Here is a 24508-nt window from a genome sequence, read left to right on the forward strand (position 1 = left end):
TTCCAAACGTCACTAACTGAGATCATGCTAACTTATATGATCAAATGGATTGTTGATAGATTGTATGTTGTTTTACGCGCCATTTGAGAATTTTTCACTCATATAGAGACGTCACCAAAATCTGGTGAAGTGCTTCAAATTTTGACCTTTACTTCGCTCTCAGGGCCATTGAGCAGTGAGAAATCCTTATCGTGCCAACGCCTGCCGTGACACGGGGCCTCGGTTTTTAAGGTCTCATCCGTAGGACCTGCAACGTTCACTTCACAGTTTAGAGAGCATGGCGATGGAACAGTTGCTACCCGTTTTTTATCGACTTAGGTCAGTCGCGGCCGAGATTCAAACTCACGACCTCCTTATCACGGAGCGAGCGCTCTACCGACTGAGCTACCGTAAACGGTGTGATCAAGTGGACTTTTTTACATTAATTGTTGAAGCTTAAATGGCTAATCCACTGGGTACACTTCTTCTCAGCTACTTCATCTCTTCTATGGAGTTCTTCCGATAGTTAGCAAGCTACCATTATCTCCACCATTCCCTATTTTCACTCTCCGTCAATTCCATCCGTGAAATATGTAATAAGCGTGATGACCCAGGACTTATCTGTCAATAGTCCACAAACCCACAGGTTTCATACAGCAAAGCTAGAACAACTGTTACAGTGTAATGTCACTTCTCCGCAGCTAGGTTAAGGACTCTCATATCTACGTCAACCTATGCAGATGTTCGGGAAAGCTATTATGACGTCACGATAAAACAATTCAAATGAATCTCGATGAATAAATACTATATGTTCTTTTTAAAACGCACTAAAATACTTCCGTTTCTCATAAATATTATAAAGATAAATGAATGTGCAACTTATCTTGCCAAAATAGCACTTTGAGTATGTAGAATGAAATCCAGCTTGATCTCGCTGTACTAACTGAGATGACGTTTTTTCTTAGTTTGATACGCAGTTTCTCTGTACTTGAGGCGTGGATCAAGCTATTATCGTAGCTTGTAAAAATATAAATAAATACGAAACAAGCTAAACTGGACTAAAAAATGCATATTCTGAAATATGTTAATCCACATTTGGCTGTCAAACTAAATTGATAATGTGTAGACCTTATATATAGCCGTAGGGAGCACATTTGTACAGTAATGTGCTAGAATGAGGGGTCCAGCCCCTAGAAAATATCAAAAGGTCAACGATATCCGCTTCACTATAAATTCTTAATTTTTAAACATGTGTAGCTATTATTCCAACTATTATGAAAAGTGCTGGGAGCTGGTTGTGCATTGTTCATTTATTTCTTAATGTAACATAATTCCAAGGCGTATTACATCTATGTCTGAAGTTTATAGAAAGACGGCTAAATTTTACACAATTCCCGAGCATGAGGAAGTTGCTCCCAGCACTTTTCATGTTAAGAAATTTGTCTTAAACAAAACAGAATAAATTCTATAGTGGAAAGATATCCGTATATCGTTGAACTTTTACGATCTTTGTAATAATACATATATATTCTAATTTTAAACCTGTCACGTGACAGCTGATGCAAGCGATGTCGCTTTGGCCAAACTCAGCAGGGACCCGATATATACAAGTGCAAACACCACACCGCTCATTAATCAAAACTAATGCTGTTAAAAAATAAAATTGTATTCATTTTCTCTGAATATATAAGGCGTATATTTCATGGGCGTCCTTAACCTAGCTGCGTCGTTAAGCAGAAATTTCGCCACGAACACTGCCAACTCATTTTCAAATGCTCAACACTGGACATACACTGAATGAATGTCGTTACTTAAAATAAGTTCACTGCAAAAGCCTCAAAAGATTTCCATAGTGACTGAACAACATCAATGTCAAGGCAAATGACGATAACATATTCTAACACCATTTGACAACAAGATTGGACTTTTGTTGATGACTGGAAATTTCTCACTCTCGTGGATGAAGAATTTCATAAAGATGGCGAAGGTTATGGATCTGCACCTCTCCCTTTTAAAGATTCTAAGCCATCGATGCTTAACTATTATTCACAGGCTTGCTAACGTGTTCTGATCTTCAACACAAGTCTACAGTGAAAACTTCATAACAGAGATTTTTCAAAACATTTTTTGCATTCATGTTGAAAGTCTTATCAAGTGGGGCAGCCGAAGTTTCACCGTGCAATATACTTTTGTGATGCCTGGTATTTACCTCTCTTTTTTGAGTGTACAATTTTAAAAACCAAATCAAATTCGAAGAGTTTTTCGATTCATCTGCTGTGTACGAGAATATTTCGTTGAACATTGTGTAAATGTCTTGACCAGACTTATCAAACAACTTTGTTGGAATCCTCATGCGTTTTCGTGAGATTGGAATAGTGATTAGTGGTAACATTCAGCAGATATCTTATGCACTCCGTGTTCATGAAAAACAACATGATTATTTCAGGTTCTGCTAGTATAAAGGTAATGACTTTCAGAAGAATTGATACATATTGTATGAAATCTCACGATATTGGAAACACACCATCTCCAGCTATGACAACTTATGAACTTTATAAAGCATCAGTTCTCATTGAAAGTGATGTTCGTAAATTTGTTTACAACTATTAATACGTTGATGATGGTATTACCTCCCTTCCCAATGAAGCTGAAACAGTGATGGTTATGAAGAAGGAAGTATTCATCTTCATAAAATCTTTTCAAACAAAGTGTAAATGTGATGAAACCATTCGCTGTAGATGACCTAGGAAGTGACATAAAAAACTGAAACACTGTGCAAACATGTGCAACTTACCTGTTCAACACAAATTTAGGAATGCAGTGGGACAAACAGTGATATGTTTTCGCGTAAAATCTCTCATGCGGAGAAACTGTGTATCCAAAGAGGTCTTTTATCTACACTGAACAGTGTGTTTGGTCCAGTTGCGTCGTGGACTTCTACATCTTGGATGTGACTTCGAGAGGAACACGTTAAAGAATGGCAAATTTGGCTTTGTTCTGTACTCTCTGTCAACAACTATAGAGCTCCTAGAATGATCGTATCTTCCTCAAATGTCAGGCACAATGCTTGGATGTACGTCCAAGTGTTCTCTGATGCATCAGAACATCAACCTTCTGCCCTTGCATATCTCCAAGTCATTGACTAATCAAGGGAAGTTTCTAATGGTCTGAAATTCCTTATGGGAAATACAAAACTGGCACACCTTAAAGATTACACCATACCAAGATTAAATCATGTTCTTACCCTAACAAAAAATACAATAGTTAACTATAGTTTTCTATAGTTAACTATAGTAAATCAAAGTGTCAAAGTGATCACTATAGTAAATCAAAGTTTTCAAAGTGATCATTATAGTGTCATAGTGATCACTGTAGTAAATCAAAGTTTTCAAAGTGATCACTATAGTGCCATAGTTATCACTATAGTAAATCAAAGTTCTCACCATAGTAAATCAAATTTTTCATAGTGATCACTATAGTAAATCACAGTTTTCATAGTTATCACTTTAGTAAATCAAAGTGTCAAAGTTATCGCTATAGTAAATCAAAGTTTTCATAGTGTCAAAGTTATCACTATAGTTAACTATAGTAAACTATAGTTAACTATAGCATTTTTTTGTTAGGGTAACGCACTGGCCACATAAGTAGGAGAAGTAGCTTGTGATTGTTTGAACATTCCAAAAGATCATTTTCATTAATACACTGATAGCAGAATTGTCTTTGGATGTATTTGCAATATCAACCGCAGATTTCTTGTGTATGTTTCAAACCGTGTTGAAAAAAATTCACAAAGTCTCATATCCATCTTAGTTGTCGTATGATACAACAGATAAAAAAGCAGATATAGCGACAAGATATTCACATAAGGCATTGCCTACATCTCTATGAAACTGAATAGCTGGAACTATCAGTTGAGAATATTCTAGAGAAAACTGAGACTGTTTTTACTTTCATGGAGCCGGAAAGTGACAATAAAAATTATCAGGAAATTGTGTCTTGCTAAACTCGAATGTCATCAAATATGAACTTAGATTTCAAACATAAAATATATGTTTGTCAGATTGACATCATTTTTGGTCTAGTGTTATTCATGATAATGTTTGGATTACCTTCCATGACTGTGCTTACAGGCATGGATCCTTAAATCGGACGGAAGACCAATTCGATGCTTTGCAAGGAGCTTTGCTCTAGTTATTGTTTTTTTTTTTTTACCGAATTTGTACACGCCATTTTTGAAAACAGCTTATATTATTAAAATTTCAGAACTGATGTTCCATCACTTGAAACTAATGCGTTTATTTCTGTTTTGATGATGTTACTTTCGGTCCGGAGATATCGTCGATCTTATGATTTTAATTTTAAAAAGTTGTTTTGTCAGCCAATTTTCTCATTAAAGTCTCTTCATAGAAACATTAAATTGTCAGAAATTGTAGAGTTATGTGTGTGAATGTGCAAAAGGTATTTTATTTTACAGGAAATGTCGCATATCGGAGCTTGCTATGGTCCGAAAATAGGTATATCAAAAATTTAAATTTTATTAACACTTTCTCAAGAATATCTCTTTACAGTTAATAAATTTCTAAGATATATTAAACAATAAATTTGCGCAATTACAAGATCGTTCATCTGATATCAACGAAAAGGGACTGGTCCCTAAAATAAGGGATTTAGAGGGGCTGTTAGTTTTTCTTAATGTTTTAATTACTATTAATTTTTTCATACATTATTGAAGCAATGTTAATTAGAAAAACAAGTATCATCTTGTAAGATCATCAAAAGTAGACAATTGCCGTCATACTGGCAAACTGAATATAGTCATATGGTCAGAAATTGCATATTTTGCAGTTATCCACACGTTCTGCGGTGAATTAAGTCACTGAAAGCGTCAACCTTATTTTTCGTTGATTGACGTCACTTGCTGTCAAACTAGAAGAAGTCAGATATCGGAGCTTTACTCTAGTTATTATTATTATTTCCATTTGATGCGGTTAGTTTTCATGGAATTTCTTTGATTGGACGCAGAAGCAGAAATATATATTGAAAATATTTATGGGTCTTGTTATGTTAACTTTTACATTGCAATTTTTCAAACGATGTTTTAGACTTTAAAAAAGTGATGAAGATTCATTCTACAGGTACCCGTCGCGATAATTGTTATTTTACCGAGTAAAGGCATGAAATGATAAGTCCGCCACCAAAAATCAGCGCAATTAACATATACCAAAGAAGATATATAGAACATGTTACAAATTTATTGGGATTTGATCATAAGAAACGTTTTAGAAAAGTACGAATACCTTTTTAAAATTGTAATTGTTTTCAAAGCCATAAATTTGCCAGTATTTTTTTAAAAAAAAATGCTCAAATCATCCGCTGAGTTTTTTTTTAAAGTAGTCATGAATTCTTTTTTTTCAATTATTAATAATTTCCGATTTCTTTAACAACGAACTGCCTTACTTCTGTACCAAGACTACAGGGACATGACTGAAAATTGCTGACTTGGCGTTAAGCATTGATAAATCAATCAAAAAATCTTTACCATAACGTGCAGGTAATTTTAAAAATTATCACTTTTTTTTGCTAACTATTCATTTTACTTACATAAAGGATTCATCCAAATGTCCTCACTTTTTTCTGATTCAAGAGTTTCTTTTGCCTGACAGCTATATCGGTTGTATTTAATATCTTTGGTGACATTAAAGCTGTAGGTCTCTCTATTTTCTCTTTCTAGCTTGGTGTTGTTGACAAACCATGAATATGATAACTGTGGAAATTTCTTGTAATAGTATGGAGCAGACGTAGATTTACTTTCACAATTCAAGAAGGCGTTGTCTCCCGCCTTGACATTAAGTTTTCCTTTTATAATTGGTTTCATTGGCTTTCCTGAATATATTCTTTTAAAGTTTATGATTTTTTGTAAGTGTATTATGTACTATATTAATTATAACGTTCATTGCAAGAAAATCGCGTATTTCAAGTCATTTATGTTTTTAACCAAAATCTTAAACCGTTGTGCATAGTATTTGAAATTAGAATCACACACTACTTTATAAACAGATAAAAAAAAAACTTGCCCAGGGTTAACATTACTAATTACAAATCGAAGAAAGATAACATAACTTATATACCATGATTTCTAATTCTTAAAAAAAGAATTATAAACAGGTTTACCAGAAACAATGAGAACGACTCCACCTTCTCCTGACAAAGCTTCTGCCTTTATTTGACCCCCTACGTAATATCCAGCATCTTCCACTGTTATATTTTTCACCTCAATCAGTATGTTTGTAGAATTCAAAGGTCGGGTGTGGTATACATGCCTGTCAGTTGCTAAGATTTTATAATAAGTTATCCGTATAATTATTGACACTGAACCGTTATATTCATGAAATATAAAGTAAACTCCAGTTCGCGGAAAATGTTCAATTGCCCACGACATGTTTCTTGATTCTCCCAACTTTGATTCAACTTTACTGACTGAAACAAAAAAATGAAAGAGAAAGAGTTTAGATAAAGCACAGTGTTATAGATTAACTTTGCAATGCATGTCATAAGTACAATGAAATATCTTCATGAAAGTACACATTTTATTGAACCCTATATAGTTTACTATAATAATGAAGGAAATATTCCGCTTTCACATTTTCAAAAAATATCTTTCAAAAAACTAATTATATCAAAAACACATCTTTACTTCTTTATACATTTCAACATGGGTTATTTGTATGTATTTTGAAGAGATTGTCACATATATGTTTCAAAAGGAGCAGCAGTTATAATGCCAAAGTTTCAATGATTACCATGGCAACCGATAAAGATTTAAATAGTCTAGAAGACGTTGTATTTTAATGAAAGATTTCTTTTATTTGAATAATTTATCATTTTTTAAAAAAAAAAAAACCTATTTGATTAAAAGAACAATTGAGACAAGTTTGAAAAGTTTGAAATTCTGCGGATATTCGGAAAAAATATCTTGGTTGTAGAGTCCATACAAGTTTGAAAAGTTTGAAATTCTGCGGATATTCGGAAAAAATATCTTGGTTGTAGAGTCCATATGATTGTTTTCATTATCACATTAATGTATATATCAAATTTGAACTCTTTTCGACACTGTGCTCCTTGCAGACTATTATTGCGTGTCCTGTTTATCTACAGTGCTGGGGCTAACACATGGTTTACGCTTTGATGAGGATGCGTACACTATCGATGGAGAAATGATTCGATCAGACATATTCAAATCACACATCACACAGTTATAAATACCCAGCTAGCACAAAAACATTTTCAAAATGTTAGGAAAACATTTTCAAAAATTTTTAATCACGTGATTTTGTATGTTTTTTAAAACGTTTTTAAAACATTTTAACAAAATATTTCAGCAAATGTTATCAGAACATTTTCTTAAAAGCTTACAAAAACATTTTTCGAATATGTTTTAATCACGTGATTTTTATGGTTTTTTTAAAACTTTTTAAAAACATTTTGTAAAATGTTTCAGCAAATGTTATCAGATCATTTTCTTAAAATGAAACATTATATTTTCAAAAATGTTTTATTTTGGTTTTTTGTATGGTTTTTAAAACGTTTTAAAAACATTTAAGCCAAACATTGCAATTTTTTTTCCCCTGAAATGTTACTTGGGTTTTCGATGGTATAATTTTTTAACTTGAAGTGCTTTTAACATGTTTAATATGTTTCATAATTAATTAATTATAACTTTCAAAGAATGAAACAAAAAAATTCAAATAAATGAATTTATTTTTCTATTCTAATACAAACCCATATTCAATATGTAAATCACATTTAAGTTCAATTCCCGGTACAAGTTTGACTTATTTTGTTTTAACCCACGAGGTTTTTTTTGAAAGGAAGAAAACATTATCCAATCCATACACCGAATTTTAAAAGAACAGAATCACGGAAATCCTTTCTTCTGAAAGAATAAACAGGCCTTCATTTAGGTCACTGTTTATTAACAATTTTGCAAAAAGCATGTATTTACATCTGTTCACTATAGGTTCAACAGAGCGGCGGATCCATTATTGAGAATCACACACACTGAAAAAGCTCAGAAGTAGCTTGTCTTCGGAAAGAAGCTCTTGCATGTTATGTAAAGCGCAGCCTGTACATATAGAGAAAATGGTTTTTAATCATCGGTCTACATGATATATATATCTTTAGAAGATGAAAATATACCAGAATTATACATTTTAAATAAAAAAAGCACAAGTACTTTCCCCATTTGCATTAATGAAAAGAATTAGATTAATCACCATAACAATAATATTGTTGAAGAGTAATATTACGTAGGTACACAAATTTGCCTTCATCAAAGGCGGGTCTTTTGAATGTGGCAATTTGAATGAAATTCAAATATGTTGAACATGTTGATGGAACAGACATCTAGCTGCAAAGCAATTTCATTTTTTGATAATCATTTTATATGATGATTAACATAACACATAAATTTGTTGTGTATATATAGTAAGTATCCAATTCAAATACCAATACGCTTTGTCTTTGCTACACATATGCATACAAAAATACAATCATGTACTGCTAGTAGAAAAAGTCATTTTAAAACATGATCTTTTTAAGTCTATGATAAAGGAATTATACTCACCAATCAGAGTTAATAATTCAGCGCTTTTTTGTAGCTTATATGATGCAAAGTCTTTTCTTTCGAATCGGCAACAAGAAAACGCGCATATCCTGTTTTCCAGAATTCAAATTTTGGCCTAGATAAGCTACAAACCACTATACTATGCAACGCGCTGCCCAGCAGGAAAATTGCATAACAAGGTTACCATGGCACTGAAACTGACCAGTGAGCCAATCCTAATCTAAATGCTTTAGAGTTAAATTATGGGTGTGGATCACAAATATGATGAAAAGATTTTTAAAAAGGCTATGTTATTGTAAACAGTTTATTTATTTATTTGTTTGTTTATTTATTTATTTGTTTATTCATTTATGTAATGTATTTATGCTTTTATTTATTTGTTTTTTTCCATTCATATATTTTTTTAAAGTATCTTTTGTTTCTTCTGTGAACTTTACACCTGCCTGTTAATTCAATAAGAATTAAGAGGAAATGTTGAAGAAAAAAAAATTACCTGGATAATGCTTTTGATTTTTTTTTTTTTTTTTTTTTTTTTTTTTTTTTTTTTGAAATACAATTCCTAATTTCCTCACTATCTTTTCTGGATATTCTAAATATTTTCCACATCGAGGTCATAAATGATTTGAATGTTTGCACGGGATTTCATCTAGTTTTATTATCTCTAACTACATTGACGCTTGAGTATTAATGACGTCGCCCATATGACGTTGACAGGCCGAGAGCAAATAATTTGTAGCATATATATGACAATCTCTTCAAGATGCATACAAAATTTTGACCGGAAGTTATATTACAAGTTTAAAAAAAAGAATCTTAGATCCTTAGGCCTACTCATTATTTGCGTACGGCAAAAGTGCTTGTTATAGATTTTGGATAAGGTAAATGCTTATAGTATTATACAAGAAAACATTGTTGAAAGTGACTAGGCCTAGCATAACCTATGGCTATGAGAACTATTTGTTGGGGAGAGGAGGCAACAGTCTCGTAGAAGCTAATACAATACATTGATAAAATTTCATATTTCATTGAGAATAATTTTTTTCAAGCCCACTTCTGCGCCTCGGGTGAAAGGAAAGGCAATTTAGTAGGATATTTGGCATATATCCTGTAACACCACTTAATGATACAAGTAATATTACATGCATTGCGGAAAAGCAAGGAAGGACAATTCCAGAGGGATGGTTTTAAAGAAGGTGCAGGAAGAAGGGCTAATAAATTAAGCAAATTAAAACCTGCTACATATGACAGAACAAAGTCAACCTCATGGTTAGACTACAGGTCCCATTTTAATGCCTGTGCTTCGTCTATGAAGTGATCAGAATAGGAGAAGGGAATGTATTTGTCGGTACTCCTACGAGGTCAATCCCAATGTGTGCTTGGACATCTACCAGATAGGTTACAGATGAACTTCCAAGAATTGTCAAAATCTTTGGAGGAGCCTTTCTCTCCTGTAAATCAAACGAAATTTTACAGAGCTCAACTTAAAGAAAGGCATACCAAAAAAAAAGCAACAGAAACTGCACCCCATATGATGCACATGATGCTTCTGATCTGGATCTAGGTGGTGGATAACTGTCAATTGAAACCAACTCGTATACTCTGGAAGAAGTAATGCAATCCATGAAACATATGCTTCTGAGTCTTCAAAAAAGATGTTGACAAAATAAAACATGGACAGCTTTAGAAAGTTCAACCAAAATGGGCTAGCTTGCTTTGTATTCGTCATGAAAGTTAAATCGGAATTCAACTGATACAACTACTAAGAAATGCTTCAACTGTGGAAAACCGTGGCACTTCTAAAGAAATTTTAGGCTGCAGAATTCCTAGAAAAAGAAAGTCTTGGAAAGGAGTGTTCTGGACCACCTAGAGGACCAATGGAAAAGGTTACAAAAAGAAGTTACCGCAAAAAAAATAACCTTCGCGAAACAAGAGACCAGTTAAGAAAGAATGTGTTGGAATCCAGAGAAAAGTTATAGAGCCAGGCATGTATGTCTTAGGAGCTCTTAAGGGGGTGTCGATTTCAGCATTAGGACATACAGATTCAACTGCTCCTCTTCTATCACAAAGAAATATTTGATGTGATAAACCACAATTGGGAGATAGTGTTGTCTGAAACGGATTTAAATATTTTGTCAAGTACAGGCAGTACTTTAAAATTTTTTTGGCACTTATAAAATCTAAATTTGGGAAGAAAATCATTTATAAACATCTTTGGTCGCAGACATTAACGTAGATGCGATTTAAGGGCTCGGCTGCTTGCAGTATAACAAAGGTGTAATCATCTACACGAAAAGACACATGCTGGGAGATGAAACTCATTATTTGAAATTCGAAGGTAGGATAGAGTGTTCCTTTAGAAACACTGTCCCCTTGAAGAGCAAAATAATCACCACTTGGGATGTTTTGGTCCAGAAAACGAAGAATTGGGGACAGAGTTTGATGTAGTAGAACCCACTTGTTCGTATTTAAATTCTGATAAGGGATTAATAGGATAAGAACTCTAGTGAAAGGAAACTCTATTAGTTTCTTTTCTATGTAGACGTTATACATGTATGTACATAATTAATTCTTTACGTCATATCAACAAAATTGCCTAGGGTCGTTAAGTTCAGTTAGCAATACTTGCATTTTTTTTTTACTTATAAAACAACTTTTCTCAAAATGCTATTAATGTATGATTCATATAATATTTGCTTGTTTACTTACAAAGGAATTCTGGGTATGTTACAACGCACTTTAAAAATTACGCACTTTGAAAAAAAAATTATAATGAGTTAAATTTTGGACCAAATAAACGCACTTAAAATATGTATTTCTTTTCATAGTGCTTTAAAATCGACCACATGAACGACTTTTGAAAAAAAAAATGAACAAGGCTTGGTCAAAATTTTTGCAAATTTAAGGTATGATAAATAATTATTTGAAACTGCTTTGATAATTTTTGGTGATGAAGTCACTTCCGGACCTGAGATATAGTGGTTAGACAATTTTTAGGGATTCTTGTTCCCAAAGGTTCTCGTAAATGTTATAGAAGGGAAATAGGTCTTTAAAAAATAATGAAAGGACAAATGTGTGTATTATGTTTAAAGAGAGATTATCAGATTTGGTAACAGATAGACATCTGACGACAGTTTAGCAAAAGCGTCATAAATTATTTGATTTTTATGAAAATGAACATTACTGGACTTTATTTTTAAAAGAACTAAAATTCATTGTACTCAGGACTTCCCTATACTTTTTACTGTATTTATTCCTTTTTTTTCAAATATGACCTTTAGATGTACGAGAAATGCGACAAAATCGGTCCAAGTTTGTATGCTCATTAAAAATTAAATATTGATGGTCTTTTAACTGTTATTTGATTGCATTAAGAGGTACGAAAATATCCTTAATGCATTTTATACAAGGGTTTTCTTTGTATTTATTTGATTTTGTAAAGCTACTTTGACCAAAGTATAGTCAGTCGACTACTGTTGCTTAGATCAGCTCCTGAGCCTTTCTTCTTCAAGAGAATAGGGTACTTTATTTTTTTTTCAGGAAAGCTTATCTCATTTTTTTCATATCTCATTAACTCAAATTTATTGAAAGTATGTCAATGTCATAGCAGTTATGTTTATACATATATACATATATTTGAGAAGGAAAGATAAAAAAAATCGGGCTGAGAAACTTCCGAATTGTCCTTTCCTCGTTCTCTAAGAGGTAGTTTTACCACTTGTTCGAAAGAAATATAACAAAATAATTCTGTCTATAACTAAAATCTAGATCTTAAATTTTATTTTTTTTTTCAAAGTGCGTTAAGTGTCTCCATGGTAAAAAAAAAATGATGTACACTCTTGACGCACTTTGAAAAAAATATTCTCAAAGTGCGTTGATTTCGTCCCAATTTTTTTTTCGAAGTGCCTTAATTTTGTTCCAATTTTAACGCACTTTAAAATTTTTTTCAAAGTGCGTAATTTTTTCAATATGCCTAAAAAAAACTATAAATCCGTGTTTAGTAGTGAATAACTGTTCAACACACTTTTTCTTCATTACGATTTGATATATAAAACCTTTATATCATTTATTTTAGTCAATTTATAGTAAAGTTCATATCACCACAAATGTGACCTCGACCCTTTACCCTTACATCGATATTTTGTATATGAATAAACATTGTTTTGTGGTATTTTCTGAATATAAATAATATTCTTTACTGACATACATGTTGACAAGACAGAAATATTTACAATTTTGGCAACATATTTAACAAATATGAAAAATCAAAATACAAAGAAAGTTCATGCCCTTGATCTGTGCAAGCTTTGCAAACTCTTTACTTTAAAATTTATCAGCGTATAGTATTTTTCTTTTGTAAAATGTAAAGGAGCTTTTTGCTTTACAGAAACTGGAGTAATGTAGTAAAAGGAGTGAACATTCGTACGATTTAATGAAGGGCTTTCCCCATTCTATTGTTAGATCTTCCCGCCATCTCGTGCAGAACTGCAGAACTTCAGAACCTAGTTTATTATTGTAATTACTAATTGTATATAATAGAAATAGATATTGAAGTAAGTAATAAGTGTATTTTGTCTATATTGGCGTCTCCAGTTACTGAACTAAACGCTCGTTGACTGATAATAACTTGAAAGTTAGTTCAAAATTAGTGCGCACATGTAGTCATTGTAGAATTTTGAGCAGGTTTCAAGATCTAATTTTGTGAAAATTGATTGTTATCTCAAGGGTTCTACAACAATTTTAAACGAAATAAAAAATAAATTCATTTTGCATTGTCTTCAAGACCGGACTGCTTTTTCCACACAGCAAAGTGGCACTTGAAGAATTATAGTCGACAATATGGCATTGTTATTTATGACAGTAACATATTGTTGATTAATTGAAAAGGATTTTTTAAAATTAGAATGTGGAATTTGTGTATTCAAAATGGCTACTGGCAATGGAGAAAAATAGAAAAGGTTAAAATCAATTTTGCAAATGTTAAAGAATTGAAAACATAGCCATCAGTGGGTGAAGCATCAGCTCAATACATCAAAGTTGTTAATGGTAACATCACACCTGAAAATTTGGTCACAATAATTTTTTTCAAAACAAGAACAAAGAATTGTATTGTCAGAAATAATAGAATTTGAACCAATTTCAAATTTGGTATATAAAAAAAGTGATGATGGTTATGTTGAAAATGAAACAAATGAAATTAAATCAACACCAGCTAAACACACATAACAAACAAAACAACTTATTTGTAACAAATACTAAACATGACATTGCAAAGGAAAAGTTGGGTGTTAAGAAAGAGATTAAGCCTGTATCAGGGGTAAAGTTAGAAATACGAGACCTTGAAGAAGCCAAGCTCATTGGCTTTCAATTTGATCAATCAAAAGGGGCTATCCAGAAGAACAAAGGTAAGCCTGTCTCAAATAAACCAACTGGTCACCTTGTAACAATCCACCCTAGTGTATTTGTTAATTTATCATGTGGTAAGAATTTTTACGGGTAATTGTATGGTGAGTTGATACTAGGTTAACTTTCATCAGGTCAGTCTGTACCAGCTCAACGTTTGCAAGATTTGTCTATGACATAGCTGCCTATGCAAGGTCATTCAATATATAGTCAAACCATGTCAGGTCAACCAATGTCAATATACAGTCAAACTATGTCAGGTCAACCAATGTCAACTCATATGACCCAAGGTCAATCTATATTTGCTCAACCAATGTCTACTCACTTAACGCAAGATCAACCTATGTTAGGTCAACCTTTGTTAGGTTTTGTTTGTTTGTATATTGTTTAACGTCACTCTCGAGAATTTTTCACTCATATGGAGACGCCACCACTTGCCGGTGGAGAGCTGCAAATTTTGTCCTATACTCGGCACTTACGGCCATTGAGCAGTGAGGGATCTTTTTCGTGTCAGCACCTACTGAGACACGGGACCTCGGTTTATACAGTCCAAACCGAAGGACCAGTCTCCACGTCCCACAGTGGGATTCGAACCCGCGACGTAAGGATCAACTCCTTACTCCGCGACTCTAGAGCAGACGCTCTAACCACTGCGCCACCGGGCGACCCTTTGTTAGGTCAACCGATGCAGAGTCAATATATAGACAAGAACATTCAAAGTCACATGTATATGCAGGGTCATCCTATTATAGGTCACCCTATTCACAGATCTTTATTCCCGGGTCAATCAGCATTAACTCATTCCGGTCAAGGTGGGATTATGCCATATCAGTATACTCTACCCAGTGCGACTCCACAAAGTCCTCAGCAAGGTATGTTCCAACAGTACCTTATACCATATCAGGCAGTGAAGCAGCAGTAATCTCCATTTATGTCACCTCTGTCACAAGTGTATGCCAATCAATGGATGCAATTTGGTTGGATGCCGTTTGTGGAGGCCCAACCTAACATTCAGCAAATAGGTCAGTTTCCATGTTATGACTACCCATGGCAACAAAATCCAGGTAGTCAAACATAACAAAACTCTGGTATTGTAGTACAACAAAATCCAGATAATCAAGTGCATCAAAACCTTGGCAATTTAATACAACAGAATGCAGGTGATAATGAGCAGTCACCAATTGGTAATCAATTACCTCATACTCAAATAAATAACAACAAACAACCTAACAATCAAGGTCAAAAACCAGCTGTACACCAACTTGCTCCAATGGCAAACCAACCTGTGCCATTCCAAAGAAACAGAGAAGGACAGAATCATCCGCAAATAGATGATAACCCTCCCAAGGAACTGAAGTATGATGGCGAGGATAACTGGCTTTGATTTAAACACATATTCATGAGGTATTACCAAGTAAAGCTCTTGACACCAGAAATCGCAAAGGATTATTTATGTCGGTGCATTAAAGGTAAAGCAATTTATGCTTCAATCGTTGCCAGAAATAAAGCCATTGATTTTCAGGAAATAAGTTGGAGAAAAGATTTAGAGAAGTACCACTGCCGGACACAGCACAAGTACAATTGGCAAGCTGAAGAATCTATTGAAGACTTGGCAGATAGAGTTATGCGGTTGTCTTTACGTTTATTTCCAGAGTTGCCAGAAGAGTACATGTCCCAACAAGCAGTGAAAAGAATTTGTCAGGGATGTGTTACTAAGGAAACAGATCAGTATGTCGTGAATCTAAACTTAGATTCCGAAGATCAAGTTATAAATAAAATCAAAAGCTTCCAGTTCAATCATCAGAGTATCTATGACAAGCCTAAAAAAGGTTCGTGAAATATATGCTTCTTCAGACCATGCAATTTCAAGTGAAGATGAGATATCCTCTGTCAAAGGTAGAAGATCAAAACAACCAAAGTCTTCTAACATGAGGAAAAGTAGAAAATGTTTACCCAGTGGAATGAACATTTGAAGCAGATGGGTGATATCAAAGATAGCATTTTTTTCATTACTACGGCATCAAGAGAAAATGCAACATCAGTCGACAAACATCTCGACAAAGAAACTTGTGAGTAGTAGATGCCCATCACCCAGCAATAGTAGATGTTTCCACTGCAATGATCTAGAACACTTCGCAAAAGGTTGTCCACAGAAGAATACGGTAAACAAACCTACTAAGACAGTACCATTTTCGTCACCTTTAAACGAGAAGGGAGTTCTTTTATTGAAAAGAAGGGTAACTCTATAAAAGCTGTAACTCATATAAAAATTGCTAGACGTACTGTAATTCCATTAAGTCAAATTATAACTTGCTCCTCTAGTATGTATCCTGGGTGCAGGTGTTCCTGTAATGTCAACAGAAAATTAGAATGTCGGTTAGGTTTATGAGATAGATTAGATATTTCCTATTGGAAAAATCGACCATAAAGATAATTTACAAACATCACAGGTAGAAACAACAGGAAACAGCCATCTTTCGAAACACCTAGAAGACATGTATCATAGTTCATGTTCAGAGTTGAATGAAAAGAGCAGAATGAATTAAGATGAAAGCTATAGGCATTATTATTATTTTTTATTATTTTTTGAAATATATAGGAATATATGGAGATAACGAACAGTATTCAAGCTCAAAAGTCCATTATACAATACAAAATAGGAGCAGAGCAAACACGGACCTCCAAACATCAGAGGTGGGATCAGGTGCCATGGAGGAGTGAGCATCCCCTGCCGACCGGTCACACCCGCCGTGTGCTCCTTGTCATGATCGGGAAATAACGGAAAAATCCGTCGACAATTCAGTATGTAAATAATGGCCTAACAATTAGTATGAAAAACGTCAGTCAGCATTTGACTCAATGATAAATTGTATTTGCTGACAAGGTCATTGTATCGACCATAGAACTTACGAAATGATGAATTTAAACGAGACAGCTGATATTCTTGTTTCATCAACTTATTTGTCAATAATTTACCTCGTTTTAGAAATTCTACATACGTAGAGCATGCTCTTGCGTATCGAATCAACTGAGAGATATATATGTTAATTATACATAATATATACTCCGTATGCAGGTGATGAAGGTATATTGCTGCATAAGTAAGGGAAGTTGACGATTGAAAAGTTAAAGTCATCACGTTTATCATAAAGCTTGGTTGTTAGATTAACATTAACGTCTTTTTCAAGTAAAATATCCAAATATGAAACAGATGTGTCAGACTCTGTGGTATCTTTTATCTCAAGTTCACCAGGATATATCGTATCGACATAAGAATGAAAATAGCCATTGTTAATTGACAATACGTCGTCGATATATCTAAATGTCGAGTTGAATGTCACAGCAAGTGTTTTCTTCTTTTCACGTACAAGATTTTGGACAAATTCTGCTTCATATGAATACAAAAAAATGTCTGCTAATAACGGGGCGCAATTGGTACCCATAGGAATTCCAATAGATTGTTGGAAGACCTGGTCTCCAAAAACCACATAGATATTGTCAATCAGAAACTCAAGCATCTTTTTAATGTCAACTTCAGAGTACTTGTGTGTACAATCAGAATGTTTTTGGACAAAATAATTTTGCAAATGACCAATGACAAGGTAAGTATATTTACGAGTTCCATTTTTATTGAAAAGGCAGCTGTCAATGATATCAAAAAGCCTGGACTTTAATTTATCGTGGGGAATGGTTGTGTATAAAGTTGAAAAGTCGTAAGTTTTTAAGCTGTTGATTTTGGTAAAATCTTGTGATTTCAAATATTCCAAAAGTTCCTTGGAATTTTTAAGTATCCACATCTGATTTACACCACTTCTCGAATATATTGTTGCACAGTACTCTTGAAGTTTCTCCTTCACCACTGTTAATATCTTAGTGAGGAGTAAAGATAGAGGCTTGGTTGAACATTTACTGGAACCCGCTATGTATCTTTGTTTGTTAGGATTTTGTAAGAAAAAATCGTTAAAAATCTTCTTCTCATGAACCACTGGGCCAGAAAAGCTGAAACTTAAGTGGAAGCATCCTGGAGTAGCGTAGATTCTAAATTATTCATAAAATCATGACCCGTGGGAAAGGGCGGCGCCACAATAGGTATTACAGGGGGGGGGGGGAATCGGGTGAAAAACAGCAATGCCAAAGTTACTCGGGTGAGCGTTGTGGCCCATGGGCCTCTTGTTTAAATATTGACATTTCTAAGTATGAAACAATAATAATAATGATACCATCTCTTTAATATTAAATTTTTTTATCCATTTTCCTTAACTTTTCACAAAAATCAAGGTTTAAAACATAACATCAGCTTAACAAGACATTAAAGCATATTTACACATATCCAAACGTCATTATCGGGGTACCAATAACATGCATCTCTGCAGAATTCTAAAACACCAAGCCAGTTTTTCACAAATACTTTTAAATCAGCCTTTTTAAATAATTTTGGTAAGAATATTACATTGAAATCTTAAAAACATCTAATGGGAAAAGTAAGGACTGTGCATGACAGTAGTAATTTGGGTTTGCAATACGATATCAAACGAGTATGGCTTCACCTTAAGTATTAAGTCACATGTATTCAAAAAACAACAGCTGTCTTACAAAGTTGTTTGCAAGATTACAAGGCTTTTTTAAAACGGTCCTTGGATACAGCGATTTATTTCAGTTATACTTGAAATATTGAGGTCATTCATAATTTTCAGTTGTGCATGGGCATAACCAAGTTAGATTTCAAAATTTAGTTTTAAAATATGTTAAAAAACCCATCAATATATGAGGAAAATGCTGCTATTCTTTATAGATTGTATTTTTGCTTAGTTATAATCATATTTTATGTCTACATGGTGAATTTGTTGCTGGTCAACTACAATATACATGCAAATACTTAATTCGTTTTCGAGATTTCACTAGAATCGTAGCACTTTTCAAATAGCTTAATATTTTTTCAAGTGTTTATGTGTAAAAGCTTGCAATGATCATTTGAGTCTATGCCCATGCACTAGAATAAATAATAAAGACACTTTCATTATCTTTCAAATTAAATTAGGATATGCGCAAAAAATATGAGTAAATCATTAAAAAAAACATTGTACTCAAGTTAATTGCGTCTTAAATATCTGCAAATAGTATAATTTTATTTATAGAGGGATTTTCTCTTATTATTTTATTAAAAATTAATGATATTTATACACATTCAAAAAGACAATATCACTAAGCAAATGTATCAATAAGAATAAATTTGATAGTTTTATTTTAGGAGCAAGGTCAGATGAAGGTTATAATCTTTTTTTCTTGAATGAAGAATTAAAAAAAATTACCGTTGCCAGTCATTTGATACCTTTTTCCATTTTAAAAGATTAAATGCTTTTTTTGGCATAGAAAAGATTTCACCATATAAGGTCTATCAGAAGATACTACCAAATTTAGATAAATAATTTAGCTCAAATAGATATTGGCTATTCCATATCCGAATTTTTCTATTTTTCTTACGTTTTAAGAGATATACATCTAAAATTTCAATTTGTCTTATTTTCACATATAGTGAAGCAGTCATATCAAAATAGAAATTTGAAACAAAATTTAAAAAATGAAAAAGAAAAAAACAAGATTTGGCCGTTTAGTCAGGGAGGAAAAAACACCATTTACTGATGTTTTGCTCAATTCTTTCCTTATAAGATTTAAGGCTTTTAAAGGATAATAAGTTTGTAGTTTAAGAAAACTAAATTATTTCATATATTTTAAAACGTAAGTCCATAGTTTGTATAAAATACATTTTATCAGTTTGAAAATAACACTTATTCTGCCTTTCACTGCATACAAAATACATCAAAATTTACAAAATGAGGCCATATCCGCAAGTGCATGGCGATCAGAGATTTGTTTATACCGTGCTAAATGGGATTTTACTAACGATTAAACAGCGCATTATGATAAAGTTTAATTTGGTTGAATTATTACTTAGTACAGTTTAAACCCGCATTTATTTCTTTTTAAAGTAAATAGAATTTGAAGATTTGTACGATGTCATAATTAACATTTACCCTATAAATTAGGCCCCGCTCCTTTTTGTAGACTTAACTGTACTGCGAAGATGAAATAAATGTATTTGTTGAATGTTAGCCAGTGTTATATTGGCTCACTACAAGTGATAAAAATTTGGGGAGAAAAATCAGGTGCAACTACTAAAAATTCATACATGCAGTGGTTTACATTGACAAGTATATTCAATTGGGAACTCTTATTTTGGTTTATGTGGAAACGTTGTCCTTTATGGCATTAAATCGTATCTTTATAAAACCTTTCAGATACAAAGTCTCTTTTGAAAAAAAAACAAAAACCAATATTTGATTTTTTTTAAAGTCTCCTATTAAATTATACTTACCGTTGTAAGTCTTCTTGTAGTCATTATGACCTTTGGCAGGGTTTGCGCTCTTATATTCCCGTACCCTAATCGTTACAGACTTATATTGCATAACATCCTCCACTGTATACTGGTCATCATAAACCGACATCCATAGACTGGATTGAGAATCCTTAGTAATGATTATCTCATTACGAATTGTCGAAACATTGGTCCATTTGAATATCAGCCTCCCATTTGAAAACTCTGCTGATATATAAACTTTTTGTCCTAAAATAAAACAAACTTCTTTTCATTTTAATTTTTCTTATCAAAGAAAAATTGGAATTTAATCGCCAAAACATTAAATTCGGCGTACCTGTCTGGTGAATATCGCAATGTAATCTTACTGTGTGCATTTTAAATAGTCACTCTAATTAAAAAAATTCAAGAAAGGAATTAAAATACCTGAAAGAATTTAAAAGTCGACAAAAGAAAGAGAGCTAAAAGCAGGAAAAGCACATAGATGAAGCTATATTAATTTAGGAAATGGAAGGTTTAATTTGTTCTTAAGTTTTTTATACTATGCATATCAAAATACATATTGCAGACTTTAAAAGATTTAGTGAACGTCAAACAGACTCAGTCGTACAGTTATTAATAATTTGCAAAGAGGATTTCCTATAGATTATTTAGTTAACTTTATATTTTAGCTCCCTTCTGCCCCACGAAGCTAGATTTGTCGTAATTAACTTAACTCATCACAATATAGAGTTCCTATTATTAGGCCTCTGAACTTAATCAATTTCAGACCTATTTTAGACCTATTTATTTTCTTTTGAAAATAAGATGGTGAATTATTTATATATGTGTCAGTTGAAAGACCTCTACCTCTGTTATCACCCCCAATCCCCCAAGTTATTCTTACAATAATTCTACTTAAATTACTGGGGAAAAAGTTTTAATAATTTTTCTATCACTTTTTAAAATGCGTATGTTTGCTATGTCATTCACAAATAATATTTACTCCTTTACAGAGGAATTTCTGTTACATATATCAGAATGGTTCTCATATAAAATAGAATTCCCTGATCTGAAGCTTGTGAAAAGGCAAGATTGGAGATGCCCTGTGACCGTGAGGGGATACAAATTCCCCTGATCATAGACAAAAAGAAACTGTTACCCATAAGGTTTTTTATATTATCATATTAAAGCCTTTGATTATGATTTCAATGGAACAAGTGTAAATGATATTTCTTAAACAATAATGAACTGTATTTAAAAAAGTAAATACGAGGTTTGTTCGGAAAGTTTTTGGACTATGTCAATCTTCGTTATCTTCAAAAAATTTAAACTGAACATAATATATGTAAAAATATCTATTTTGTTGATTTGTGAAGTTTCATTCCATGGAATTTGATAGAAGTCGTGCTGTTTATTTTTAAAATCAACATGTTTTGTTACCACGGAGCAAACTCAACAACATTGTAACATTGTAACGTCAAAAACATAGCGTCATCTCCTATACAATTCTTACTATGGTCCAATACCAGTGCACTAATTAAATACCTTTATTTATCACTTGAAATTCTTACACTTGCATTATTTTTTTTGTCAATATTATATTTTTTTACTGTACTTTCACAATATTAATACCTGTGAAGCGCCTAACTCTTACGATGACCTAACTAACTTTTCTTTAACGTTTTAATGAGATTTTAACAGATAATCCCTTATCTCACAGATTGTCCTCGTTTAATACAAAATATCTATCATTCAAATACCGCCTGTGCCATATAATAACTCGGGCATGACTCGCTTTTGACATATTTCGTGCTTCCTCCAGCATTTTTAGATTTTTTTCTGGGATTTTCCAGAGTACAAACCTAAATTGTATCGTTATCTGGTGCTCCGTGACGTTCTACGACGATATCTTTTTAGCCCATTTCAATGACTACTGCTTATCTTCTGAAATCGATTTCTTTCAACGAAGCAAAATATTAAGTCACAATTTGGAATATGAAACGATGTAACAATTCTTAATATGTACGTCTAGAAATTTTCTGTTTTTGCGCAATTTTACATAGGAGACAATTGCAGACATTATTTGGTTTATAAATTGTAAATAACGAACTTTTGACCTGCTCCGCGACCCGATTCTCGACTTTTAAAAATCTTTATGAGTTTTAAATAAATCACGATATTTAAAAAAAAATCAATACATGACATCTGAATATTGTTGAAACGTTGATACCAAATTTGGACATAATATAACGTTAAGTAAAAAAAAAGTTATAATAATAGTCCACGAACTTTCCGAACAACCATCGTACGTGAGATATTTTTAACCTATTCTATACAATTAAAGATGGAAAGGATCTTTCACGCGGGGTTTTGATGGGTGTGTATTGTGGCCGTTTGAGTATATTGGTAACATGCTAATTCAGAGAATTTGTGTCCCCCGCTTAGGGTCAAAAAAGGAGAGCATGCGCAGTTGGGGGAGGGGTCGGACCCCCTCCCCCCCTTGGATTTGTAGAATTATAAATGTGTACATGTATACTGAAGCAAATAAAAAATGCCAATATGGATATATAGATTTGATTGCTTATTCTTTAATATGTGTATAGAAGATTCTATTTATAAGAATATTTATCACACTGTAATAATAAATTTATGAGTTTGTACACGCCAGATGTCATAACTTTTTCATTTCACATATTGAATGCTACAATTTAGTAAATCAAAAAAAAAAATTAACAAAAGAAGGATCGACCGGGATTTAAACCCGGGACCTCTCACATGCTAAGTAAGAATCATACCCCTAAATTAATGGTGTATAATATAGCCTTTACTAACCGGTTCCAATAGATGTAATTAGAATATAAAGTCCGCCCACAACCTGTATTATACGTAATAACTCTCCACATGCTCCTGCGCTAAAAATAGTGCCAAGCGACTTTTAATAAAATAAAAATTAAAAAAAAAACGGGGCGGGACACTTTGAGAGGGGCAAGAAAGGCCATAGCGAGTTATGGTATAAATTCCATTGCAAAAGCTCAAAAGCTTTTTGATATATAGCCCGGAAACGAAAGTGATACACACAGACGGAATGTATGAATTTACGACCTTGAACTTTGACCCTTTTACCTCAAAATCAATAGGGGTCTTCTTTAGGCAACAGGGAGTTGTTATGTAAAATTTCATTACAGAAGCTTAAAGGATTCTCGAGATATCGCGCGGAAACGAAAGTGTTAAATAGACAGAATTTATGGATTTATGACCTTGACCTTTTGACCTCAAAATCAATAGGTTTCTTCTTTAGGCCATAGGGAGTTGCATGCAAAATTTCATTGCGAAAGCTCAAAGGGTTCTTAAGATATCGCTGGGAAACGAAAGTGTTACAGACAGAAATACAGACGGACGGATGGACAGACGGGCGGATGGATGGACAGACAGTCCCAAATATTAAGTGAAAGCGTGGGACAACAAAAATAATGCACCAGTTGTACATTGGTCATGCAATAAGATTTGCCAAATTGTCTGACCGGCTTTTTAATATTTATGCAATTCTTTCAAACTCCCTTAAACACAATTTCACATAGTACTTACGTAGATTGTAAATAGATACGACACATAAATAACCCATCTTACCATTTGCACAACATAACATTCCTATGAATAATAGCAGGTCCATTCGAGTGAATTCAATCATTCTTCTTTCAGATAACAAAGACACTATTAATTATTGCACATTTGACGCTGCTCAGAATTAATGTCAACAACAGTCTTTGTGATGTATTTAAAACAATTTCCTCTCCTTCTCTGTTCCTTACTTTTATAACATTAAATCGTATAAACCAGGAAGAATTAGTTAAACTGCATTGTAGTTCACTTTCATTTCTACGGAAGTGTTTTAGATTCATCTATTTCTGCTACATTTATAGTGTTGATATGACTTAATTGTATTTATTTGCATGCATTTCTTTTATGCTGCTGCTTATTTTTATGACTCTCTCTCTCTCTCTCTCTTGTGAAATTATATATTCACAGACAAAAGTGTTTTTTTAACGTAACAGTAATCTGTTGAAAATACACTTTTCAAAATGGAGTATTAGATATTTAACACCCGTTATGTTAAGTATTTTAAATAACCATGAAAATTTATCATTTCATCA

General features: G+C 33.0%; 1 protein-coding gene across 1 annotated transcript in view; it reads right to left on the reverse strand.

Annotated features, from left to right (window-relative positions):
• Window positions 1-20752, reverse strand: part of LOC133189192 (immunoglobulin superfamily member 10-like) — a 222841-nt gene extending 202089 nt beyond the window's left edge. The window contains exons 1-4 of the mRNA XM_061324599.1: window positions 20713-20752; window positions 20376-20624; window positions 6151-6309; window positions 5581-5862 (exon numbers count right to left, since the gene is read on the reverse strand). Coding sequence (XP_061180583.1) covers window positions 5581-5862; window positions 6151-6309; window positions 20376-20624; window positions 20713-20752 — 730 coding nt within the window. The remainder of the gene's footprint in view (window positions 1-5580; window positions 5863-6150; window positions 6310-20375; window positions 20625-20712) is intronic.
• Between the last annotated feature and the right edge of the window lie 3756 nt (window positions 20753-24508).

Source organism: Saccostrea echinata, unplaced genomic scaffold (assembly GCF_033153115.1).
Source record: "Saccostrea echinata isolate AGI-Se365-2 ecotype Australia unplaced genomic scaffold, CSIRO_AGI_Sech_v1 ptg000017l, whole genome shotgun sequence".
NCBI lineage: Eukaryota > Metazoa > Mollusca > Bivalvia > Ostreida > Ostreidae > Saccostrea > Saccostrea echinata.